Source organism: Neolamprologus brichardi, chromosome 4, assembly GCF_056152115.1.
Source record: "Neolamprologus brichardi isolate AB-2024 chromosome 4, ASM5615211v1, whole genome shotgun sequence".
NCBI classification, from domain to species: domain Eukaryota; kingdom Metazoa; phylum Chordata; class Actinopteri; order Cichliformes; family Cichlidae; genus Neolamprologus; species Neolamprologus brichardi.
In genome coordinates, this window is record NC_142107.1 from 3517993 (window position 1) to 3540167 (window position 22175).

Sequence of the window (22175 nt, forward strand, 5' to 3'; positions counted from 1 at the left end):
GTCAATATAGAGGTTTAAAGCACTCCACGAGTATAAATACATATTAGGAAATAAGATCTGTTTTTTTTTCAAAATTATTATAGAGCCTTGAAAGCGACTAATTAATTATCAATTTTACATTTTAGAGATTTTTAAAAAAAAAAAACAAACAATGTAATATATTCTAAACATTAAAACCCAATTATCAAACTCCAAATTACCAATAGTAAGTTATTCTGGCATGTAAAAAATGGGTGTATTTAGAGTGTATTTTATTTTTTTAACAACCGAGTAACATTGCGTTAGCGTTATTCTATAAAAAAAAATAATTATAAAACATATGCTACACATCTATACAAAAGTAAAAGTGAATGGACGTATTGTAATATTCTTTCTAAGCCTGTTTTAAGGTTTTCATTTGAGGTTTTGCGTCAGGATTTTTGCGACAGTGTTACGACCTTGATGACGGCAGTTTTGACAGGCAGGCGCGGATTTTGTAAACAGAAGTAAGAGTGTTCCTGTGTCTAAGGTCCTCTTCATTTTGTTTTATTGCTAATTGTTGGTAATTGTTCGTGTGGCAGGCATATATTTCCTCTTTGTTCGCTGTTTTATTTGTGGGAAGTGAAGTTAGTCAAGCTTTGGTTACCTTTTTTGCTCTTTGTTGAAGTTCCTGGGAGCTGATAATATGTAGCTCCCCGCATCAGCTAGCATGCTAACAAAATGGGACGAGAACAGCGCTGAAGCTGTCCGTTGAACCGGCTGCTTCACGTGAGAGCGGGTATGCTAGTAGCGTGTCTCCTCAGGAGATCTTTGCTTTTATCGGGACTACGGCGGCTGGGAGTCCAGCGGAGGTATTTCTGTGCGGCGCAGAGTGTCCTCCAGGACACATTGCAGCAGGAGGCAGACATGATCCGAAGCCGGGGGCAGATCCGTCGGGTCCTCTGCGTGGCCGAGAAAAATGATGCTGCTAAGGGGATCTCTGAAATTATGTCCAGCGGCAGGGCCAGGAGGGTCAGTCACATCCCCTCACACACACTCACCTCAGACAGACAAATCTGCCAGGCAATGTAAAACTTACACCAATTGGTCAAAGAAACCTTTTGCCAAGGAGAATTGCTAATGTGTCAACTCTCTATCAGTTCCAAAATGTGTAGCACTGGTAAAAAGTCTTGAGCCACCTATCATTTCTTTATATTTTGCTAAGTAAACATACACAAACATACATGGAAATACAGTATATAAGGCAAAACAGAGTTTCTATAATTCTAACCAGCTTGAAAGTTGATATTTGGTACGATCACCTTTATTCTTCAACACAGTCTCTCTTAGGCAGCTTTCTTGACATTTCTTTAAGTATTCTTCAGGAATAGTTCTCGTGGCTTCTTGAACGACACAAAGCTCTTCTTTGGATGTTTGCTGCCTTTTATTCTATTCTCTCTCAGGACGATCCCACACTGCTTCAATAATGTTGAGGTCTGGGCTCTTGGGAGGCCAATCCATGACTGATGTTCCATTGTGTGTGTGTGTGTTTTTTCTATCCAGGAACGCTTTTACTGCATTAGCAGTGTGTTTGGGAATATTGTTATGCTGAAAATGAAGCTGTTGCCAATTGGACATTTTCAGAGATCGTACTGTTAGAGTGGATCAAATCTAATCCATCCAATTCTGTATTTATCATTTCCCTAACATTACTGACTGAAATGAAATCCCAAACCATGGCAGAGCCTCCACCGTGTCTTACAGATAGCTGTAGACAGTCTGATTTCCTCTGTACATGCTGAAGAGATTTGAGTAAAAAATTTCAAGTTTGGGTTTGTTTACTTCCTTAAGAATGGCTTTATGACAGGCACCCTTCTACAACCTTGGGATATGTTATTGTTGTGAGTAACAACTGTGATATAGCAGGGTTTCTCCTGGCTAAAAACAGGCCTTTGGGAGGATGAACACTCACAGAAGCACAACTGGTCCCACATATAGCTGGACCAGCAGTGAGATTGTTGTTGTTACTTGTTTCTGTGAATTTGTCTGTTATTTTTGGTCATTTGATAAACAAAGATGTATTTTAAACTCGAGTAAGTTAAACCCCATTTAAATAATTTGTGCAGGGAAAAAGTACGTATGTACACAAAAGCAAGATCTATGACAGACACATTTGTATTGTGTAGCTTCCATAATTATTGTGAGCACAATAAGAAACGCCTGTACAGTTTGACTTGTCAACCATACCGATTTCTCTATCTATACACCTGACAATACAACAACAAATCTTTGGTTGCTCCAGCACTCATTGTCTTGTTTTTTTTATTTTATTTTAGAGGGAAGGAATGTCGAAGTTTAATAAAATCTATGAGTATGAATATCATCTCTTTGGGCAAGTAAGGAAAATTTCATACATTTACCTAAATGTCTGTTCTTTGGCGTTTCACTTTGTGTCTGATTTTTGTCCCTGTGCTTCCTTCACCAGAATGTGACTGTCTCAATGACATCAGTATCAGGGCATTTACTGGGTCTGGAGTTTAAAGCTCCATTTCAGAAATGGTAAGTTTAAAAATTTTGTTTTTGGGGGTATAAAGCATCAAACACACTAACAGAAAAAGCTTATTGTTTTTTATCCTTTTCTCTCCAAAGGCACAGCTGCAATCCGGTGCTGCTGTTTGATGCAGTAATAGAGAAATATTGTCCGGATAATATGTTACAGATTAAGGTAGGCTCATTAAATGTCCTCCTAATAATAGGAAACATCTACTGAAATAAATGATTATTTTGTATTTCAGTTCATATGTGTGATGCTCAAAGTTTACTGCTATAACATTCTTCCTCTCCTCACTTTCCTCTGTCCTTTTTTTTCTTACATAGCAAACGCTAGAGAAGGAGGTGAGGCTGTGCCAGGCCTTGGTCATCTGGACTGATTGTGATAGAGAGGGAGAAAACATTGGCTTCGAAATCATAGATGTTTGCAAAGCAGGTATAGCAGAATTCTGGATGTTTTTGTTGACTGTGTAAGGCCTCAGAAGTTCAGGCTTCATGTGAAAAACATGCTGCTAAAAACATCTCCTCTGTCTGCATTTTATTTTCTTTTAGTGAAGCCAAATTTACAAGTCTTTCGGGCAAAGTTTTCTGAGATCACGCCCAACTCAATCCGAAGAGCCTGTGAGACTCTAACAGAGCCTGATGCTAACGTCAGCGATGCAGTTGATGTCCGCCAGGAGCTGGACTTGCGTATAGGTAAGACAGCACTCGCTCTTAAGCACATGGAAGGCTTTGTGGGGATAATGGATTGGGTCAAAGGTCAGTGATTCAACAAATGTCTGATGCATCCTTCATAGGTGCATCTTTTACTCGATTCCAGACACTTCGCCTGCAGAAGATCTTCCCAGAGTCCCTGGCCAATCAGCTGATCTCATACGGCAGCTGTCAGTTTCCCACTCTGGGTTTTGTGGTGGAGCGCTTCAAAGCCATCCAGGCATTCATACCCGAGACTTTCTATAAGATCAAAGGTCTGTCCGTGCATACACCCCAATACTCAGCAGAAATTCAGTGATTTGGGTTTTGAAAGGATATTCACCTCTCTCCTTCGTGTCTCTCTTTGCCTCAGTGATCCACGAGGTGGAGGAGGACTGTGTGGAGTTTAACTGGAAACGAAACCGCCTCTTCAATCACACAGCTTGTCTAGTGCTCTACCAGATCTGCATGGAGGTATGTGCCTGCATGTTTTATGTTGAATATCCTGATGAATTTTTGTATACTTTTCTAAAATGCTGAATTGAGGTAGATGAGTCTGGGTGACATATAATCTAAGTGCTCCACTTAATTAGATTTTCACATGAGCACGTGAAAGACCTGTGGCAGTACACTTTGTTCCTTCAGTGATTAAAAACTCATGAGCTGTTCATGAAATAGTCACGACCTCTGATCTGTTGGTTTCATGGGTTTGTTTTAGTTGTTATTCTATGTGAGACTGTAGCTGCTGTGAGTTTTCTGTTTGTTTATACAGCCATGAGTGTTTTGTTATATTTTGGTTTGGGGTTTTTTTGCTTATTGATGAGAGAACAAAGTTGTCATCTGGCTCTATGACTCTCATCGAGACACGTGTATTGTTTACTGTCGAGCCCAGTAATTAACACTTCATTCTCACTATTGCCCACAGAGAGAAATGTGAGAATCGGAAGAAAAACTTAAGTCAGAGAGACTCAGCAATGTTTGTCTCTGTGCGCCGGGTTTAGTCTGCAGTTCTTTAAAGTATTGGAGGATAACAAGTCAAACTGTAGGTGTGATGAACTTATTCTAGTGGGGCAATGAGAGCCTGATTCTGGTTAGAGAAGGCCAGCAAGGAAGTCCCTGCATTATACCTTAAAAGTGCACACTATCTTTTTATAGTAACACGGTGAGACGGCTCACATGTAGTTCCAAAACCAAAGAGTTCAGCATTCAGTTGTGTGGTCCATTTATGGCTCCACTAAGCTTTCTTTTATTTTCCTTTTTAAATTTGTTCCCCCGTGTTGGCAGAGAAAAACTGTTAATGGACTTTAAAACGTGTCCTGAGGAGACAAACAGAAGTTCACATTTCCTGTTTGCATTCACAGCTTTTCACCAAAACAGACTACAGGTGCTGAAACAATTTCCTTCCTCACTTAATATTTGTGTTCCTTTTTCTGCTTTCAATTTGAAAATCTGTATTATTTACACCTCACACTCAAGATTGAGATGGTCTTTGATTAGGTAGGCATCTCACATTATCAAGCACTACACGTCCTGTTACTACTAAATTAAACTATCCATTGTGTGTGTGTGTGTGTGTGTGTGTGTGTGTGTGGGGGGGGGGGGGGGTCATTGTGGCCATTCAAGAAGCTTTTCAATGCACAAAAAACCCCACACCACTTGGGCCACAGCTGCTGGTGTTTATTTCAGCTGTTGCAAACAGATAAGTAACATCAATAATATTTTTGGAGATGCTAAACCTAACCAACAGCAGAAAGTAAAAGAGTGAATTTTACATGATAACATACCAATGGGGACATTTTGGTCATAGAGGTATTTCTTGAATATAAAAAGTACAATCCAAGGTTAGTATCCACCTTGAAAGGCACCATGGACATGTACCAACTGTGTGTGAGGTTAGCGCATCTCTATGCTTCTCCTGCTGCTGTTAGGACACCACAGTAAGTTTCAAGTGTTTTCACCATGCACAAATAAAATGATTTAAAAGCCGCGTGTGAAAAGAGAATATCACTTCATTCATTTCCAGGATCCCATAGCAACAGTCACCTCAGTAACCAGCAAACCTAAGAGTAAATGGAGGCCACTGCCTTTGGACACTGTGGTAAGAATAAAAAGCCAAACAGCTGCACATAAATGTAAAACACACAGCAACTTAAAAAAAAAAGATTTTGTCCTGCTGCTTTGGCCCACTGCAAACAGTCTTCTTCATTTGTCTGGCCTACAGGAACTGGAGAAACTGGCTTCACGGAAGCTCAGAATAAGTGCCAAAAGGACCATGAAAATTGCAGAAAAGCTCTATACTCAGGGGTGAGTGTGTGAATCTTTTAGTCGAAAGCATTTTATGTGATGTAAAAACTGCTTTCCAGAGAATAAACTAATGTCTCGACGTCTGAACTTATTTCACTCTTAAGCCTGATGTGTGAGAGTGTCTGTGGGTTCAATGAAACATACAAGTGCATTTAGATGTGTTCTTAGTTTTATACACAAAGAACACCCACTCTGGAGGTTCGGCAATCAGTGATTTTACATTTTACATGTGTCCTTTTCTTCGTTCTTTTTCTTCTTCTACTGCTCAGGTTCATCAGCTATCCCCGCACAGAGACCAACATTTTTCCAGCAAACTTGGCTCTTACCCCACTGGTGGAGCAGCAGGCTCACAGCCCGGTGTGGGGGGCGTTCGCCCAGCGAGTGCTTGACCAGCCGGGGGGACCCAACCCAAGACAGGGCAAGAACTCTGACCAAGCCCACCCTCCCATACATCCCACCAAGTTCACTAACGCACTGCAGGTAGCTTGGTGTGATCAATAACAGGGATTTTCTTTTTTTTTAAATTTCAATTGTTTCAATTTTATGAACAGAAAACAACCACAGAATTTGAGAAGATAATTACAATAAACACTGCTTGTTGTCTCTTTGTGTTCTTCCAGGGCAATGAAGGACGTGTGTATGAGTTCATTGTTCGCCATTTCTTAGCTTGTGTATCCCAGGATGCTTTGGGACAGGAGACTGTGGTTGATATAGATATCGCTCAGGAGAAGTTCTCCGTCTCGGGACTCATGATCATTGCAAGGAACTACCTGGATGTTTACCCCTATGACAGGTGGAGCACAAAGGTACAGTGTGGGTGTTTAGACTGACCCAACTTTACCAGTTTTGCTCTAAACCCACTTAACCAGCTCAAATAGTGACTGTGAGCTGAAACATTCTTGGCATTCATTACACATCTCTACGTTATTGCTTTTTGTGGACAACATATTCTGGTAAATGTGCTTTACAGGTGATTCCAGTGTATGAACAAGGCTCTCAGTTCCAGCCCTCTGCTATTGAGATGGTGGACGGACAGACGAGTCCTCCGCAGCTGCTCACCGAAGCCGACCTCATATCACTGATGGAGAAACACGGCATTGGTACATAATTGACGCACAAAGTCAGAAATTCTGTTTTTTTGTGGGTTGTTAGGTTTGTTTGTTTGTTAGTTAGTTTTGTGTATTGGTCGACTTGTCACTAGTCCATAAATACTTTAAATGAAGAATATACAGTGGGGCAAAAAAGTATTTAGTCAGCCACCGATTGTGCAAGTTCCCCCACTTAAAATGATGACAGAGGTCAGTAATTTGCACCAGAGGTACACTTCAACTGTGAGAGACAGAATGTGAAAAAAAAAAATTCCATGAATTCACATGGTAGGATTTGTAAAGAATTTATTCGTAAATCAGGGTGGAAAATAAGTATTTGGTCACCTCAAACAAGGAAAATCCCTGGCTCTCACAGACCTGTAACGTCTTCTGTAAGAAGCTTTTCTGTCCCCCACTCGTTACCTGTATGAATGGCACCTGCTTGGCCATGGCGGAGTTTGGAGTCTGACTGGTTGAGGCTGTGGACAGGTGTCTTTTATACAGATGATGAGGTCAAACAGGTGCCATTCATACAGGTAACGAGTGGGGGACAGAAAAGCTTCTTACAGAAGACGTTACAGGTCTGTGAGAGCCAGGGATTTTCCTTGTTTGAGGTGACCAAATACTTATTTTCCACCCTGATTTACGAATAAATTCTTTACAAATCCTACCATGTGAATTCATGGATTTTTTTTTCACATTCTGTCTCTCACAGTTGAAGTGTACCTCTGGTGCAAATTACTGACCTCTGTCATCATTTTAAGTGGGGGAACTTGCACAATCGGTGGCTGACTAAATACTTTTTTGCCCCACTGTATGTAATGTGTGATCTTTCACAGGATGAGAGATTTAAAGACCCAGTACATAAAGTGTCAGTTTAAAATATTTTCCTTACAAGAACAGCTCACTGTCATGTGATTTAATGGAAGAAATGTTTCATTATAAAATATGTTGTTGTCATTTAGTGAATTAAATATCATCTTTTAAATTAAATATTACCTTTAAAGTGTGATCGCTATAAAGAGATTCATGATTATGTAAGACTTGTAGTCAAAGGACGAAAGCTTTGGTACTGTGAGATTTCTGGTTTCCTTTTTAGTTTCTTTGTAGTCAGAGGTGCCATTGCCCATTCACATTTATGCAGGATTTGGCGGTACACAGGTCAATAGTATTCGGCAAATGAGGGAATATTACATTTTACCCCCACTTTGTTGAATTGGGGCCTCGGACAATTAAGGCAAAAGAAAATCCAACTTGGTCCAACACAACTAACAAGTTGTACCTAATAAATTGTCTAGTGAGTGTATGTGGATATTTTTTGTGTGTTGATCTGATTTAATAAAAGCAGCTCCACCTACTAACACGTGCTTCTCTCAGTATAGACCTTCTTTGCTCTGTGCTCACGGTTTGGCGTCTAATGTGAGTGTTACTATGCTAACTGTCCACATTACAGGAACAGATGCAACCCACGCTGAGCACATTGAGACTATAAAGAGTCGCATGTATGTGGGCTTGACAGCTGACCAGAGGTTTACACCTGGAGAGCTGGGCATGGGGCTGGTGGAGGGTATGTGCGTGCACGCTCGCGCTCAATGTAAAGCTCGGTCACTCAGTTATGCTGCGTACATATCAATGTGTGCATGTTTATGTGTGTGTGTGTGTGTGTGTGTGTGTGTGTGTGTGTGTGCAGGTTATAACTCCATGGGCTATGAGATGTCAAAACCAAACCTGCGTGCTGAATTGGAAGCAGACCTCAAGCTGGTGTCAGAAGGCCGAAAGGACAAATGGAGCGTGCTGCAGCATCACATCCAGAAATACAAGACCGTCTTCATTGAGTCTGTCAGGAAAGCAAAGAAGTTAGTTGCATTTACCTTGTAGTTTAGACGTGTGTATGTCCTCAATATTAAAACTAGTGCGTAACCTTTCCTGCTATCGCTGCATCCTGCTGGTAAGAAGTCGTATGTCTGCTGCTCCCTCAGGTTAGATGAAGCGCTGTCTCCCTATCTCGGTGCAGCTCACGAGATCCCTGAAGCAGAGCAGCAGGACATGGAGATCCCGCTGCCGGTGAGGAAGTGCCCTAACTGTGGTCGGGACATGGTGCTGAAGAAGAAGAGAGAGGGAAACAGGTGAGACGATGGAAACAACGGGAGCTGTAATAAAGAATGATGCGTTCTTCCAACCTTCCTCAGCAGGCAGTACAGATGTATTTGTTAAAAATACACCGATTGGGCAGAAAAAAGAAAAAAATTCACACCTTCTAATATTTTAGCCCTTACCTTTGGTAAAAGCACACATGCGCTGTGGCATCTCCCAGTGTGGGAAAGTTGGACCGTTACATAAAGTCTTCTCAACACATCCCAAAGATTCTCACTGGGGTTAAAGTCTGGACTCCGTGGTGTGTGAAAATGGTGTGTCATTCTCCCTGAGCTGAACTATCACAGTCTGAGCCTGATTAGTCCTGGCATTACCATCTTTAATGTGCCACCAAGGGGCATATTAATGGAAAAAGATTGAACTTGACCAGCTGAAGGAACCTCAGATCCTAACACTGCCACCTGTGTGGTAGGAACTTCATGTGATTCTCTTTTTATCTGACGCACCCATCACATCTTACTTTTATTTTATTCATTCATTCATTTTTATTTTTTTTATTTTTTTTTTTTTGGGGGGGGGGTTCTACCATCGTAGCGGACATAAACGCTTTTTGCACCCTCGCTGCACTCTGACCTCTCAGCTGCTCTCTGTCTCCTCCTGCAGTAAATACCTGTCGTGTGTGGGCTTCCCAGCCTGTAAAACAGCAGTGTGGTTTCCCGACGTGGTGCTCGAGGTCAGCAGAGATGAAAGCACATGTCCCACCTGTCAGCCACACCCCATTCATATGTGAGTATTGATTTGTATTAATCTGGACAGTATTAAAGCCATTCCTAATAGGAGTGCTTGATAAGTTACCAAACTGTAAAATGTCCTAAATAAAGTAAGGCTAGCTTACTGGGATCAAGGGTTGAGTAATGCTGTGACAATGCTGATCAGTCTCTTCCACAAAGACTCAAGTTTGTAATTTGCTTTGTAGTACAAAAAGATTATTTGTATTTTCCCTTTAAAAAAAAAAAATTGAATGTCCAAAAGTTGATTCTCGGGCAATCGTGGCTCAAGAGTTGGGAGTTCGCCTTGTAATCGGAAGGTTGCCGGTTCGAGCCCCGGCTTGGACAGTCTCGTCGTTGTGTTCTTGGGCAAGACACTTCACCCGTTGCCTACAGGTGGTGGTCAGAGGGCCCGGTGGCGCCAGTGTCCGGCAGCCTCGCCTCTGTCAGTGTGCCCCAGGGTGGCTGTGGCTACAATGTAGCTTGCCATCACCTGTGTGTGTGAATGGGTGGATGACTGAAAATGTAAAGCACTTTGGGGTCCTTAGGCACTAGTAAAGCGCTATACAAATACAGGCCATTTACCATTCTGTTCATCTGGACGTAGCGTTTTCAATGGGAGAAACGTTTCGTCACTCATCCAAGTGACTTCTTCAGTCTCAGCTGACTGCAGGTTTCCCCGATCTTATCAACAGTACATTTGCATAATGACTGAAGCTAGCACCACTGAAGGAAGAATAGGCCGGGAGGTCAGTTCCTTCATCATAATTATGCAAATTCTCATGACCATTGATCAACAACCACTGATCAAAGCTCACTGATCAATGGCCGTGAGTACCATTCACAGAGAGTTGGGGAATGGCTGCAATCACAGCATTGTAAGATGGTGAAAGATGTACCCTTAGGCCCCCTCCTCGATTCAGAGATGGTCTTTCCCTTTTCACGTAAATGGCCTCCATGACTCCGCGCTCAAACCAGCGTTCCTCCCTGTCCAGGATGTGTACATCCTCATCACTGAAAGAGTGTCCACTGGACTGTAGGTGTAAATAGACTGCAGAGTCCTGGCCTGACGAGGTGGCTCTTCTGCGTTGTGCCATCCGCTTTGCCAGAGGTTGTTTGGTTTCCCCGATGTATAAATCCTGGCAATCCTCCTGGTACTTAACAGCGTACACTATGCGTTTTGGAGGGTTTAAAAGCCACAGAGAATGGATTCTGAATAAATGAATACATTTTTAAACATCCATTATCTTTCTTCTGTATTTTCCTGTATTTATTTGGATATTTTCATCACTTTTTTTCATATGGTTTTTATTGAGCCATATTATTTGACTGTGTCATTAACACTCCAGCTGAAGAACAATTACACCTTAAATACAGACTCACAGAGCTGTAAGCGTGGCTGAAGAGTCTTCACACACATGTGGTCCTCGTTGTTCACTGTGTCCTTCTGGCTCTGTGTGTGTTTTATTAGGCTCATTTAAACTGTGCACAGTAGATTTGTAGTGCTACTCAGTTTTTATGCAAATGTCCTCTGATGCAATGTGAGTGACAAATAGATAAGAAGCATTCGTATTTACGGCTGTCCTGCACTAAAGGAGTTGGGATTGTTTTTCTGTGCGATCCACTGCTGTCCAGCCAGAGCAGTGATCACACATTATGTGGTCAGTGCTGTAGATAAACGGCCTTCTTGATGTGTGCACGTGTGAACAGTGTTAGCCTCTGTGTGTGTGTGTGTGTGTATATCTAATGCTTGTAGTTTTTAAGGTCTTTCAGGAAGTGTAACACTAACTCTCTGCTCTAACCAGAAGAGCGGAGGGTATCCTAAGCAGTAATAAGTACGTTGGAAAAACAGCTGACAGACTGGTTTTTGTGTTGTTTTTTTTTCTTCTCTTGTTTTTTTTTTGAAAGCCTACTAATGTTGACAGTCACAGCTTTAACATGAAGTGCTCTTTTTGTTTCACTTCCTGCTTGTCACATGAACCCAGGAGAAAAATATTAATTTACTAATTATATTTCCGAAGTCCTCAGCACTGAAGACACATCCCCAAAAATAAATAAATGGTACTGTTAGAATAAGAGTGGACTTTCACCGCAGCAGTCTTGTCCTGCATGATTACTGATTACTTATTGTACTGAGATACATCTATCTCAGCTTAATTGACCACTGTTATGTATCAAAGTTCAAATGCTGATTTAAAGAGCAGTGACCTTCCCTGCAAAGGTCACACAATACAGTACAACGCAGAACAAATCTGAATATGTACAGAACAAAAACATGTAGACTCTTAATAACATGTAACATGTAAAGTATGTACTCTGGCCCCAGATGTCCAAAAGTGTCTTACAGTTACAAAACTGTTTTAGGATTCGGTAAACGTCCCCTAGCGTCACGCAGAAAAGAGTCTCAACCTAAATCATCTCCCTAAATCATGCCTGCTGATTTAGACTTTTGTCAGGTCTGTGCTACAGGGGGCCACATAACCTATTTACACTTGCACTTATGCTGGTGCATTATGTGTTAATTACCCTGTGTTAATGACCTGCTGTTTTATAGTCGATAGAAATGCAGGGGCTTTTTTCTCTCCTGTCCTCCCCACCCCTCTTTGTTTTGGTCAGTTTTGGGGTTTTTTCAGGGACAAAATTTTTCACTTCTGTTTTTCCACTTCTTTGTACATTTCCTCACGTCCATTCTCTTTTAGGAATTTACTGACATGTGTGAGTCATTATATATCTATTATTGGCATTATTAGCATCAATATGAGGACAATGGTTGTTATTCTCTCACTGATAAATTCAAAAACTGCTGCAACAAAGGGTAGCTGGAAATGTACAGGAGGAACCGTTACTGAACAGACCAGTCAGTGCAGATGCACGCTGTGTCACCACGATGTGTTGTTGCATTTCTAGGGAGGTACACATCAGCGTATGGCATACGGTTAAAGCGAAGGTTTTCAGAGAGGTTTGCGATATGACGTAGCTATGGTGTAGATTTCCAAGTAACTTGCTATCTTCCAGCTTAACAGTGGAAATACCAAAGAACCATATGCTTTAAAGTATTTGCACTAATGTTCTGTTGTTTTCTCTTTGCTGCACTACACAGATCCTCCTGAGCTGCTCTCGAGCTATATAAAAATGTTTTACAATTCCAGCCTCATGACTTAGACTTACAAGCTAACTGGACACCAGAGGCCCAGTGTGAGAAACTCTCCGCTATTTAATAAAAATCAAGTTTGAAGAGGAACTAAATCAGTTAACCAGACTTTAAGCAGGTTGTTGCTGAGGAGAGTCTGTAGAGTTTGCTAATCAGCGGGTCGGTGCTCAACCCCCGGCTCCTCCAGTCCACATGCGGAAGTGTGCTTGGACAAGATGGTGAACTTCAAAGTGTTTAAGTGTATTGAACAAACCTTGTGTGACTAGGTGAATGAGGCTTCTAGGAAAAAGTGCTTTGAGTGCTCAGATAATATAGAAAAGCACCGTATAAGTACCAGTGTGTAAGCAGACTGTACTACAGGTAGATGGATGTATCTCAGCTCAGTTAGTGACATGTGGCCTTTGCAGACTTTGACAGTTAGATCAGTGGTTCCCAAACTTTTTTTGCTGGGCCCCCCTTATTTTACAAGAAAAATGTTCGCGCCCCCTCCCCGCCTTCTCGCGCGTGCACGCGCTGACGCACACGCACAAACACATCCTCCAACCACGCACACCCATATTTTGCTCCATTGCGGTTTATTTCACACCTCAAACATTTAGTAAACAATTAAGCAAATACAAGTAATCTGCAATAAATGACAGGTAGTAATAAAATAAACTACTAACTCTTTTACGCTGCGTCCACACCTACACGGGTATTTTTGAAAATGCAGTTGTTTCGTCCACACGTAAACGGCGTTTCGAATCACCGAGAACGGAGATTTTTTAAAACTCCGTTTTAGCGTTTACGTGTTCATCACGCAGTGTCAAAGGTATGTGCCTTTTTTCACGTCACGCTGTGCACCACGTTATTGTTTACATGAGATGAATTGCAGAATGGCAGATAGAGACAAAATGCTGTTAATCTTCAGGTTTTACACGCTTACACGTACACACGCAATTACTGTCCCTCCATTTAGAAAGGCAGAGGCCTCACGTGTAGTTTTTTTTGTTCAATATTGCATCAATACATTTTTCAAAAAATGCCTCTCTGTGCACAATGGGTTTAAAAACATAAACAACTGTGGGATCCTGTTTGTCCGTGATTTAAACAGCCCAGTGCTGCTCCCTACAAAGATAAAACCAATTCTGCAGGTAGACCTACCTCGGCACTTGTGCAGGTGAAGCCAAAGGGAAGATATGCTTCACCATATTTTCTAGTCTTTGGCTTAGAATGAAGTTGGTTTGGAAACATATTCAGCGATGCTTCATCTCCTGCTTTGCGTTTCTGTGGGCGCCCCGTGCTAGCAGTGTCCAAGTGTTTTGTGTTTTTTTCCCCCCCTTTTCATTCTGCGCCCCCCCCCCCTGCAATGGCTCTGCGCCCCCCCTAGGGGGCGGGCCCCACACTTTGGGAAGGTCTGAGTTAGATGAATTGTTCTGCATGTGCTGACTTACACAATGAAATAGTTTGAACATATTTTAGAAGTCAAAGCTACTCAACTGATAGAAAGGTGATCAGTTTTAATCACAAAGACGTATTCAACCAGTAACTGGTCAAACTCTGGACACTCAGTCACTTGCAGAAACGTGCAGAAACATTTGCAAATGCTTCGCGTCTCTCTGTTAAGAGTGCTCACACGCTGTGCTCAGTGATGCTTTTTATTCAGCTTCTTGGCTTTCCTGTTGTCTTTAACTCATTTAAATTGCTCCATATAATCCAGCTCCATCAGACCTGGACGATCATTTCGGTTATCATGAGATCTCACTGAAATTAACACATTCTCGAATCATGCAGGAGCAGTCCAGCTTTCTGCATGTGTTTAAGTGTTGTGTTTTTGGTAACTGGCACCTGTAACTGGTGTTGAATGTCCTTTCATCAAAGGCATAAGGCACAGTAACAAGATTAAGCCAGAGCCCTTATGTTGTGAGGGGTTTCACGTGTTGTTTTGCTAACTATATTTCAGAACGCATGATTTTTGAAGGTGCTTTGTACTTGACTGATTTAGGGAGGGATGTCTAAGTTATGAATGCTTTTGTAAAAGATTCGTCCTCTCAGCACAACAGAGATTTAACTCACACATTAAGTGAAAAAAAAACATGTATTTATTTATTTTTTCAGTGGTCACATCAGTGCTAAACTCCCTCCGTGCCTTATGCTACCCTCTCAGGCAAACAAACAGCGACGGCCCTGACGCTCTCGAGAAATTTCTCCAAATCTTGTTTACACAAGTAGGCGTTAACCCTACAAGCACGTGGCTCAGCTCAGTCCAAATATAGGGCATGCTCACTCGCAGTGAGCCAAAGTGCTCCACACCAGCATCTGTTACCATGGCAACCAATCTGGTGGCGAGCTCAAAGTTGAGCTCCAGCCCTCTCTCCAGAACAATGTCAGTGCTGTAGTTTTTTTTTTTTTAATCAGATATCACTGTGCAGCTTGTTGGATAACTTCATATGCTGATAAATGCAGATGTGCGCAGGAGTAGACTGTTGCTTGGTGCTACCGCCTCACTTGTTGCCACGGCAACTTGCCCTGTTTTACCAACTTTTGTTATGTACAGGTTTTTGAAAAAGCCACTTTGTGGTGGACTGTTTGTCCTCAGTGCTTCACACAGTTTTCTATGAGAATATATATTTTATTACATTTCAGTCATAAGTCATGGTGTATACTCCTGACTTGCATGTAATTTCAGTTACCTACAGCCACTAAAATTGACAGAGGGTGACAGAAAATGTCACTGCATGGAATTAAACTTCTATATGATATGCCGTTGGTTCACTGATAACTTATAAATCGTCTCTGTGGATCAAATTCAATTATGCCAGTGAAGCAAACCAAACCAAATGTCCATGCAGAAGCGCAAAAGTGACTCACACGTCGTTACCACTGAGCCAATTATATCATATTGGAAACCCTGTACCTTAAGACATCCAGATGTGTGGGGGTTTTAAGCGTTTCCTTCTAATGTCTTTTAGTCACAGCTGAGCACAGAACAACAGAATGAACCTCATTGTCAGGGGAAATATTTAAGTAATTAGGATTCATCTTCTAGAGTTTATTCATATCTCTACATAGTTTTATGCCAAACAATGATAATCGTCATTCTGCATCAAAGGGGTGGATTAGCAAGCTGATAGATCCATTCATGAGGCCATGCTGGAGTGTCAAATACATGTTGGTATTGGCACAAATATTGACCAATAATAATTAATAGAAAACTTTTTTTTAGAAAAAAGTGCAGAAAGCAAAGCTTGGGTTTTTGGGTTTTTTTAGAAATTTGTCATCATTGATGTCTTAGCTTCATGGTCTTTCTGCAGCACCGTAATCTAACTATTTATGTCAAGAATGTGTTTAAGAATCTTTGCTGCAATAACGTTATGCAGGAGGATTTTTTTAACAGTGAACTGTGAAATCTTAATACTCCACACCACAGCCAGCACAAACCCACTTGACTTTTGTGGGTGGACACAGTCGGCCTGCTGAACAAATAGTATAATAATTGAAATTACCTGAGGTATTTGATTCTGATTGTGTTGATTGTACTAAAATTACTCACTCTGAATGAGTCAAGCAAGCTAAGAGGACTGAGCTTACCCGTAGCTTACTTGACTAATTTAGAGTGGCTTACTCTCTTTGGATGTTAAATAAGTGATGGATTGCCACACAGCACAGTTCATTTATTAGATGTGCATACTGAGGTTGCCTCCTGTGTGTCCTCCCTTCTTCAGGTTGAAGTTCAAGTTCCGCAGGGGTAGCCTTCCTCCCATGATGCCTCTGGAGTTTGTCGGCTGCATCGGTGGCTGTGACGAGACCCTCCGAGAAGTGCTGGACCTGAAATATCTCAGACCAGGGGGAGGTGGTGGTGGTGCAGGAGTTGGAGGAGGGGGTGGAAGAGGAGATGACCCTCATCCTCCACCTCCAAGGCCACCCAGACCTGATCCGTCCAGAACCCGAGTCTCCAATCCTCGCCCTTCTCTCCCACCTGTGCCCTCCTGGACCCCACAGCCGACGTCTCCACCAGGTGGCCGCAGTATGAGTATAAACGCCAGCAGTGACGCGATCGTGTGCAACTGTGGTCAGGATGCACTCCTCCTGACTGTGCGCAAAGACGGCCCTAATCAAGGCCGGCAGTTTTATAAGTGCAACGCCGGGAGCTGCAACTTCTTTCTTTGGGCAGATCAACCAAGTCAGCAGGGGGCGCCACAGAATCGAGGGCCGCCACCGCCAGCACCGAAGACTTCCCAGCCTCCTAGGCCATCTCTGGGATTCAGAAACACATCTGAAGGAAGCAGAGGGCAGGAAGCGGGGGCACCAGGACATTTGGGACAGGTGATGTGCAACTGCAACGAGGCAGCCGTGACGCGAACGGTGCAGAAGGACGGTCCAAACAAGGGTCGCATGTTCCACACCTGTGGGAAGCCAAGAGAGCAGCAGTGTGGCTTCTTTCAGTGGGCTGATGAGAACGCACCTCCACCAGGTGGGGCTCTCACACACAAATCCTCTGAGCTCCTAATCATAATCCAATGTAAGACCACATACCTCCAACAGGGCTGAAAATTCCCTCCACACCACGCACGAACTGTGTCACTGTTATCTCTTACTTCAATTCAATATGCAATTGTGAAGATATGATGCACATTACACACAAAACAGTGAAGAATGCTTCCTAAAATTCCTGGATCCATACACAGTGACTCTTAATAGTCATCAGTCACTTACACATGAGTTAGGCCCCGCCTCTGATAAAAATGCAAATCTTTCCACAACCTTTTGAGTCAAAGCGCTATACAAATACAGGCCATTTACCATTCATTTACCATTCGTTTAACAAACAGTCGGACAGAAAAAACAAACAGTCTGAACCAATCACGTAACTTCTTTGGCTCAGGTAGTGAAAAGGAAAAGTATGTGACCTTGCAGTAATTAGCTAGATTCCTTTGTTAAATGGGCATAAAATTAATTCTCATCTTTGTTTCCTTTAACAAGTATGGACAAACACATTGCTGGCAGGACAAATAGTTGAACAAGTGTTTCTAGCAGCTGCATGATTTTCAGGGAAATCTCGTCACAAACTTCCTAACAGAACTGCTTTATTGTTACAATGTATGGAGTCACCAGCTCTATTGAGGTCATTGCTATTGAGCCTGGGCTTTGACGTGGATGCGCTGCGGATATACTGTCTTTGTATTGGCTTCACCTGAAACACATATTATGCGTAGGAACGAGTGAGTCACAAGGAAAACATGAGGATGAGCTCATTTTCAGATTGTGTTTGGCCTTCACTGTGAACCTTTATCAACAAGTCGGTCTCATATGGATAGCATCTACAAACTACACGTATCTTTTTTCCAAAACATAAATACAGCCTAAAAATAGAAAACTAGTTTGACTTATGTTTTGGAAGCTGATCTTCGCAGCGCATAGACACTGATCTTATACTGGTATACCCACTTTCACTGCATAACCACTGGGTTAAGTCACATGGTTGGCATTGGCAGATGTTTGTAAATATGACCATATTTTGAGACAAATGTTAGAGCCTGACTGATTCATCTGCAGGCTGATGTTAACTATGCACTATTATGTCGTTCTTGACAATTATAACAGTCAATAAATGAAAATTAAAGAAACAAAGACGAGGCAGGAGAAGCACCCTTCAGCCATGTTATTAGTGTTGACGTTGCACAGTTTGTCGACCACGTGCACTTTGCAAATCCACTTGCAGTTTCTTAAACTGCTTGTTATCTTAAGTGCCTTAACAGTGCATTGAATAACTACACATAACAAATGTCGGGGATCTCTCTTTGTGTTTGGTGTGGCTAAAAAGTAATATCAGATTGGGATTATTAAGTAACCAAATATCGGTATCAATATCGGTCTTAAAAATCCTATATTGATCGGGCTCTAATACGTGTAAATAAATACAGGAGTGTTTTTTTAATAACCTTGGCTCTGTAGATGCCCACATGAACCAATTAAAGCTTTATCTGTAATAACTGAAGCGGTGTGGTTTGATTAAATATAATCAACCTTCAAAACACAGTTATTATCAGGTCCAAATTTCTTTATTCATACTGCAGCGAGAGTTCACATGTGATAAGAAAGTAACACACAGCGAAACATTACCAACAGCAAATCATAAAACTGAGGCAAGAAGTGATAATGTATACTAATAAAGTACGGACCAATAAAGTATTGACAGGATTCTTAAGGAAATCCAGTCGGTGTTATTTACTGTTACACGCCATCAAAACTTGGCATGAAGACTTTTAGTTTACCACCTGAAATTTTTTAATCTTAATCTTAATTATCCGGTCTTATCTGCCTTATCTTTCTAGGATAAAAAGGATGGGCATAGTTTTCAGGTCTCAGATTGAACCCAGAGTCAAAGTGCTTTCATTAAACCTGTAGTGCTTCTACTGGCCAGCAGGGACTGACTCATTCGGTGGCAGGAGGAAGTCTGAGTACAGAAGTAGATGGAAAAACTGCCAAACTGCTCACTTGATCTATGAAATTTCCCGGATGCGCTCTGTCACATTCCAGTGACTACGTCCACCTTTTATATTCTTCGTGGACATATTCCGATTTTCAGACCAAGCAATACAACAAGACTTTCTAATAGATTCTCTGTAAAGATGAGTCATCTCAGTAAAAGCAAGCGTACTTGACATTATAAATGCATTATAGACAGGCGTTTGCAGTGTATGCTATTGATTTTTAGTGGACCTTGACTGCAGTGATTTGGCTGTAAAATTCTACAAAAGTTCTACAAAACACACTATGTTTGTTTAAGAAAAAAAAGGATATTACGCTCACCTACACCCCATTTGATGGTAAAAAAGAAAGTACTGTCACGACTCATGAACACAGAGACCTTGAGGCATCAACATGACATGTACCTGCAGTCCCAACATGCTGAAAAAAATTCTTTGGCACTTTCTATGCAATAGCTGGTAACTTTGACTCTTTTAACTCTGATCTCTGTTTCCCCGTGTCAGGTGGTTTTGGTGGTGGATTTTATAGTGATGGAGACGGCGGGAGGAAGGGAAGGAAGATGATGGGAGATCCGAGTGCTAACAGACCCCCTGCTGCTAAGAAACCTCGCACCTGTGGCATCTGCCACATGCCAGGACACACCCGAGTCACCTGTCCTCAGCGATGACCGCTGTCTGTGACTGAAGCCACCCCATAATTGGGCAGAGTTAGTAAAGTCTGTGACTTCAGTTTTAAATTTTAAACAACTTGGACTATACATAGAGTGGGGCATCTGCAAAGCAACTGGGTCAACAGGATAAGTGTGTGCAAAACAGAAAGTGTTCCACCCACATGTGTTGGCCAAACCAATACCAAAAGTGCCCAACAGCAGCATAAACTGCAGCTTTTCTTTTTGTTTTCATTCAGCACCTCAGCTGTACTCAGATCAGCTCTAGATGAGCGACTCTTCTGTGGGGCTTGGGAGGGCAAATAAGGTCAAGCTAATATTGAAGTGTAAAACAAACCAATCAGAACTGTACACGGACCATTTATGCTGGAAAGCACACATAAAATAAACTCTGAGACAAACGCTGAAGTGCTGAACTAGTTTTATTACTCGCGTTTGTAACCACAGCAACCTGACAGCACACCTGGCCTTGGATCAAGCGATCCTCCACTCTACTGTCTTTCTCTGCTTTTTACAATCTCTAAGTCCTAACTAAAAATCCTGTATATTTCTGACTCAGGAGCAACGCCATCTCTGACAAATAAACATCATTTTAAAAGACGGCGTATGTGCATGCCGGTCAAGACTAATCGGCCAAATGTATTGATATCTGAATATTTTCATGTATCGATTTATGGAGGTGGAAGAAAAAGGCGGGAGGAAAAATTGTTTTTACACTGCAAACAGAAAGAAACCAGGTTGGACTGGTCATCTGATGTTCACACTGATAAAAGTTAATAAACTCATTTTAACATTTTATTGTACATTAAATCTCTGCAGTTATGACAGAGGGAACTTTTGGTTTCGCTTGGAGTGTTTGGGGTTTTCCATTAGCTTCAGCTTTTGCTTTTATTTTGAGTCTGTTGTTTGCTTCTCTTTGTTCATTTACTTTTGGTTTTGAGTCTTAAACTTTCAGTCGGCCCTACTTTGGAAACGAAACAAAATTTATGACTAAGCAGAGCATGCACGAATGAAAACAGACTTTCTCTGCCCTGAAATACTCCGATGCATAAGTAAAGTAGGAATAGAGTCAACCAAATCTAAAAAAAGTTCCCCACAACATCTCTCAGTATGTAACTTTCATATCCAATAACAGTTATGAAGCCATGCAAAATCTCTCCTTCATGAAGACTTTTACAGGTACATTAAAGGATGTCATAATTGTAATTAATGCGCTTTTTTTTTTTTTTTTTTTTTTTTAACCCCCAATCATTTTGAGCCCTCGGAAGTGCACCTTTAATTTAATGCAGTCTCATTCAGTTTGTACCAAGCACATTTTTCATTAATGATTATATAAATGTCTTTGATTTTATATATTTCTGTTGCACTTGCTTCATGTTTGTGAGTTTTTTGTGTATTAATAAAATAAAATAGTCTTTCTGTGTTAAAAAATAATTGTAACACAGAGGGAGTGCGTGCATATTTTATACAGTTATTTTTGATAACATAGCCATACTAAGGCCTATAGCTCAGACTGTATGGTACGTAATAGTCTGAAGGTAAGATTTGCATGACTTCTTTCAAATCACTCCGTGATTTTTCACGGGATGAACCATAGTGTGCAAAAACACTCGAGTACACAGACGTAGTCAAAATTTCTCTGCAACTTGGCAATCTTTCCACCACAAGGCCCGACTACAGAAACGCACACCCATAGGCCTACTTAGTACCAAATGCTGAGCGTAAACAAGTTCTTTCTCCTAAACTTGTGCAGTTTTGTGTTCCAGGGAAAAGTCTGACCGGTTCCGTTTTCCCATAAACGCCTCTTGCCTTTGTTCCCTTAAAATGCACCCCCTGCGGGTGTAGGGCAGGGGAAATAAACCCGTGGATTCCCGGTACTGGGCTGTAAGTTACACAAATGTTTTTCGCTGGTCGTATTCCAGTGAAGTAGCCCTGATTTTACTGGCACGTTTGGTGACTCATATGTGAGTCATAACATGTGGGTGGGAGCGAGCGCTGTGATCCGTCCTGCCGTGTTGTGTTTGCCGCTCCATCCCGACTCCCAAATCCGCTACAGTAGTATCCGGGCAGATAACGAGTCATGTGACCGCCGTATCTCTTCTCTGAATTGCAGGAATTACCTCCTACTTACGGGAAAAGAGGCGCATTTATCCCGTATTTCAGACTGATAGGTGTACTCTTCCCTATAGGACCATAAAGAACAGGCGGTCAGATCACCAGAGCTTTATGGACTTGACCGGAACTAAAACACCACAGCGCTCTGTGCAAACTCACTGCTGGACATTAAAGCGCCTGTGTGGAAATACTCACTGCACAAAATCAGATTAAAAGGGCACTCTGCCACTTTTACAAGTTCTTCTGCTCAGAAAAATCTGACAGAATAGTCCCAGTGAGGTCATCATTATATCATCAGGGGCATCTTGGCGTAGATT

At 41.8% G+C, this 22175-nt stretch overlaps 1 protein-coding gene across 1 annotated transcript; it reads left to right on the forward strand.

Annotated features, from left to right (window-relative positions):
- The first annotated feature begins 467 nt into the window (after positions 1–467).
- Positions 468–20539, forward strand: top3a (DNA topoisomerase III alpha). Its single transcript, XM_006797972.2, has 19 exons — positions 468–990; positions 2295–2354; positions 2444–2517; positions 2608–2683; positions 2836–2944; positions 3061–3204; positions 3306–3476; positions 3575–3675; positions 5225–5299; positions 5423–5505; positions 5775–5985; positions 6126–6311; positions 6476–6605; positions 8047–8160; positions 8284–8449; positions 8573–8719; positions 9351–9473; positions 16310–17058; positions 19580–20539. Exons 1-19 carry the CDS (start codon positions 760–762, stop codon positions 19741–19743), a joined length of 3114 nt encoding a protein of 1037 aa, XP_006798035.2. The 5' UTR covers positions 468–759; the 3' UTR covers positions 19744–20539.
- Positions 20540–22175: the final 1636 nt, after the last annotated feature.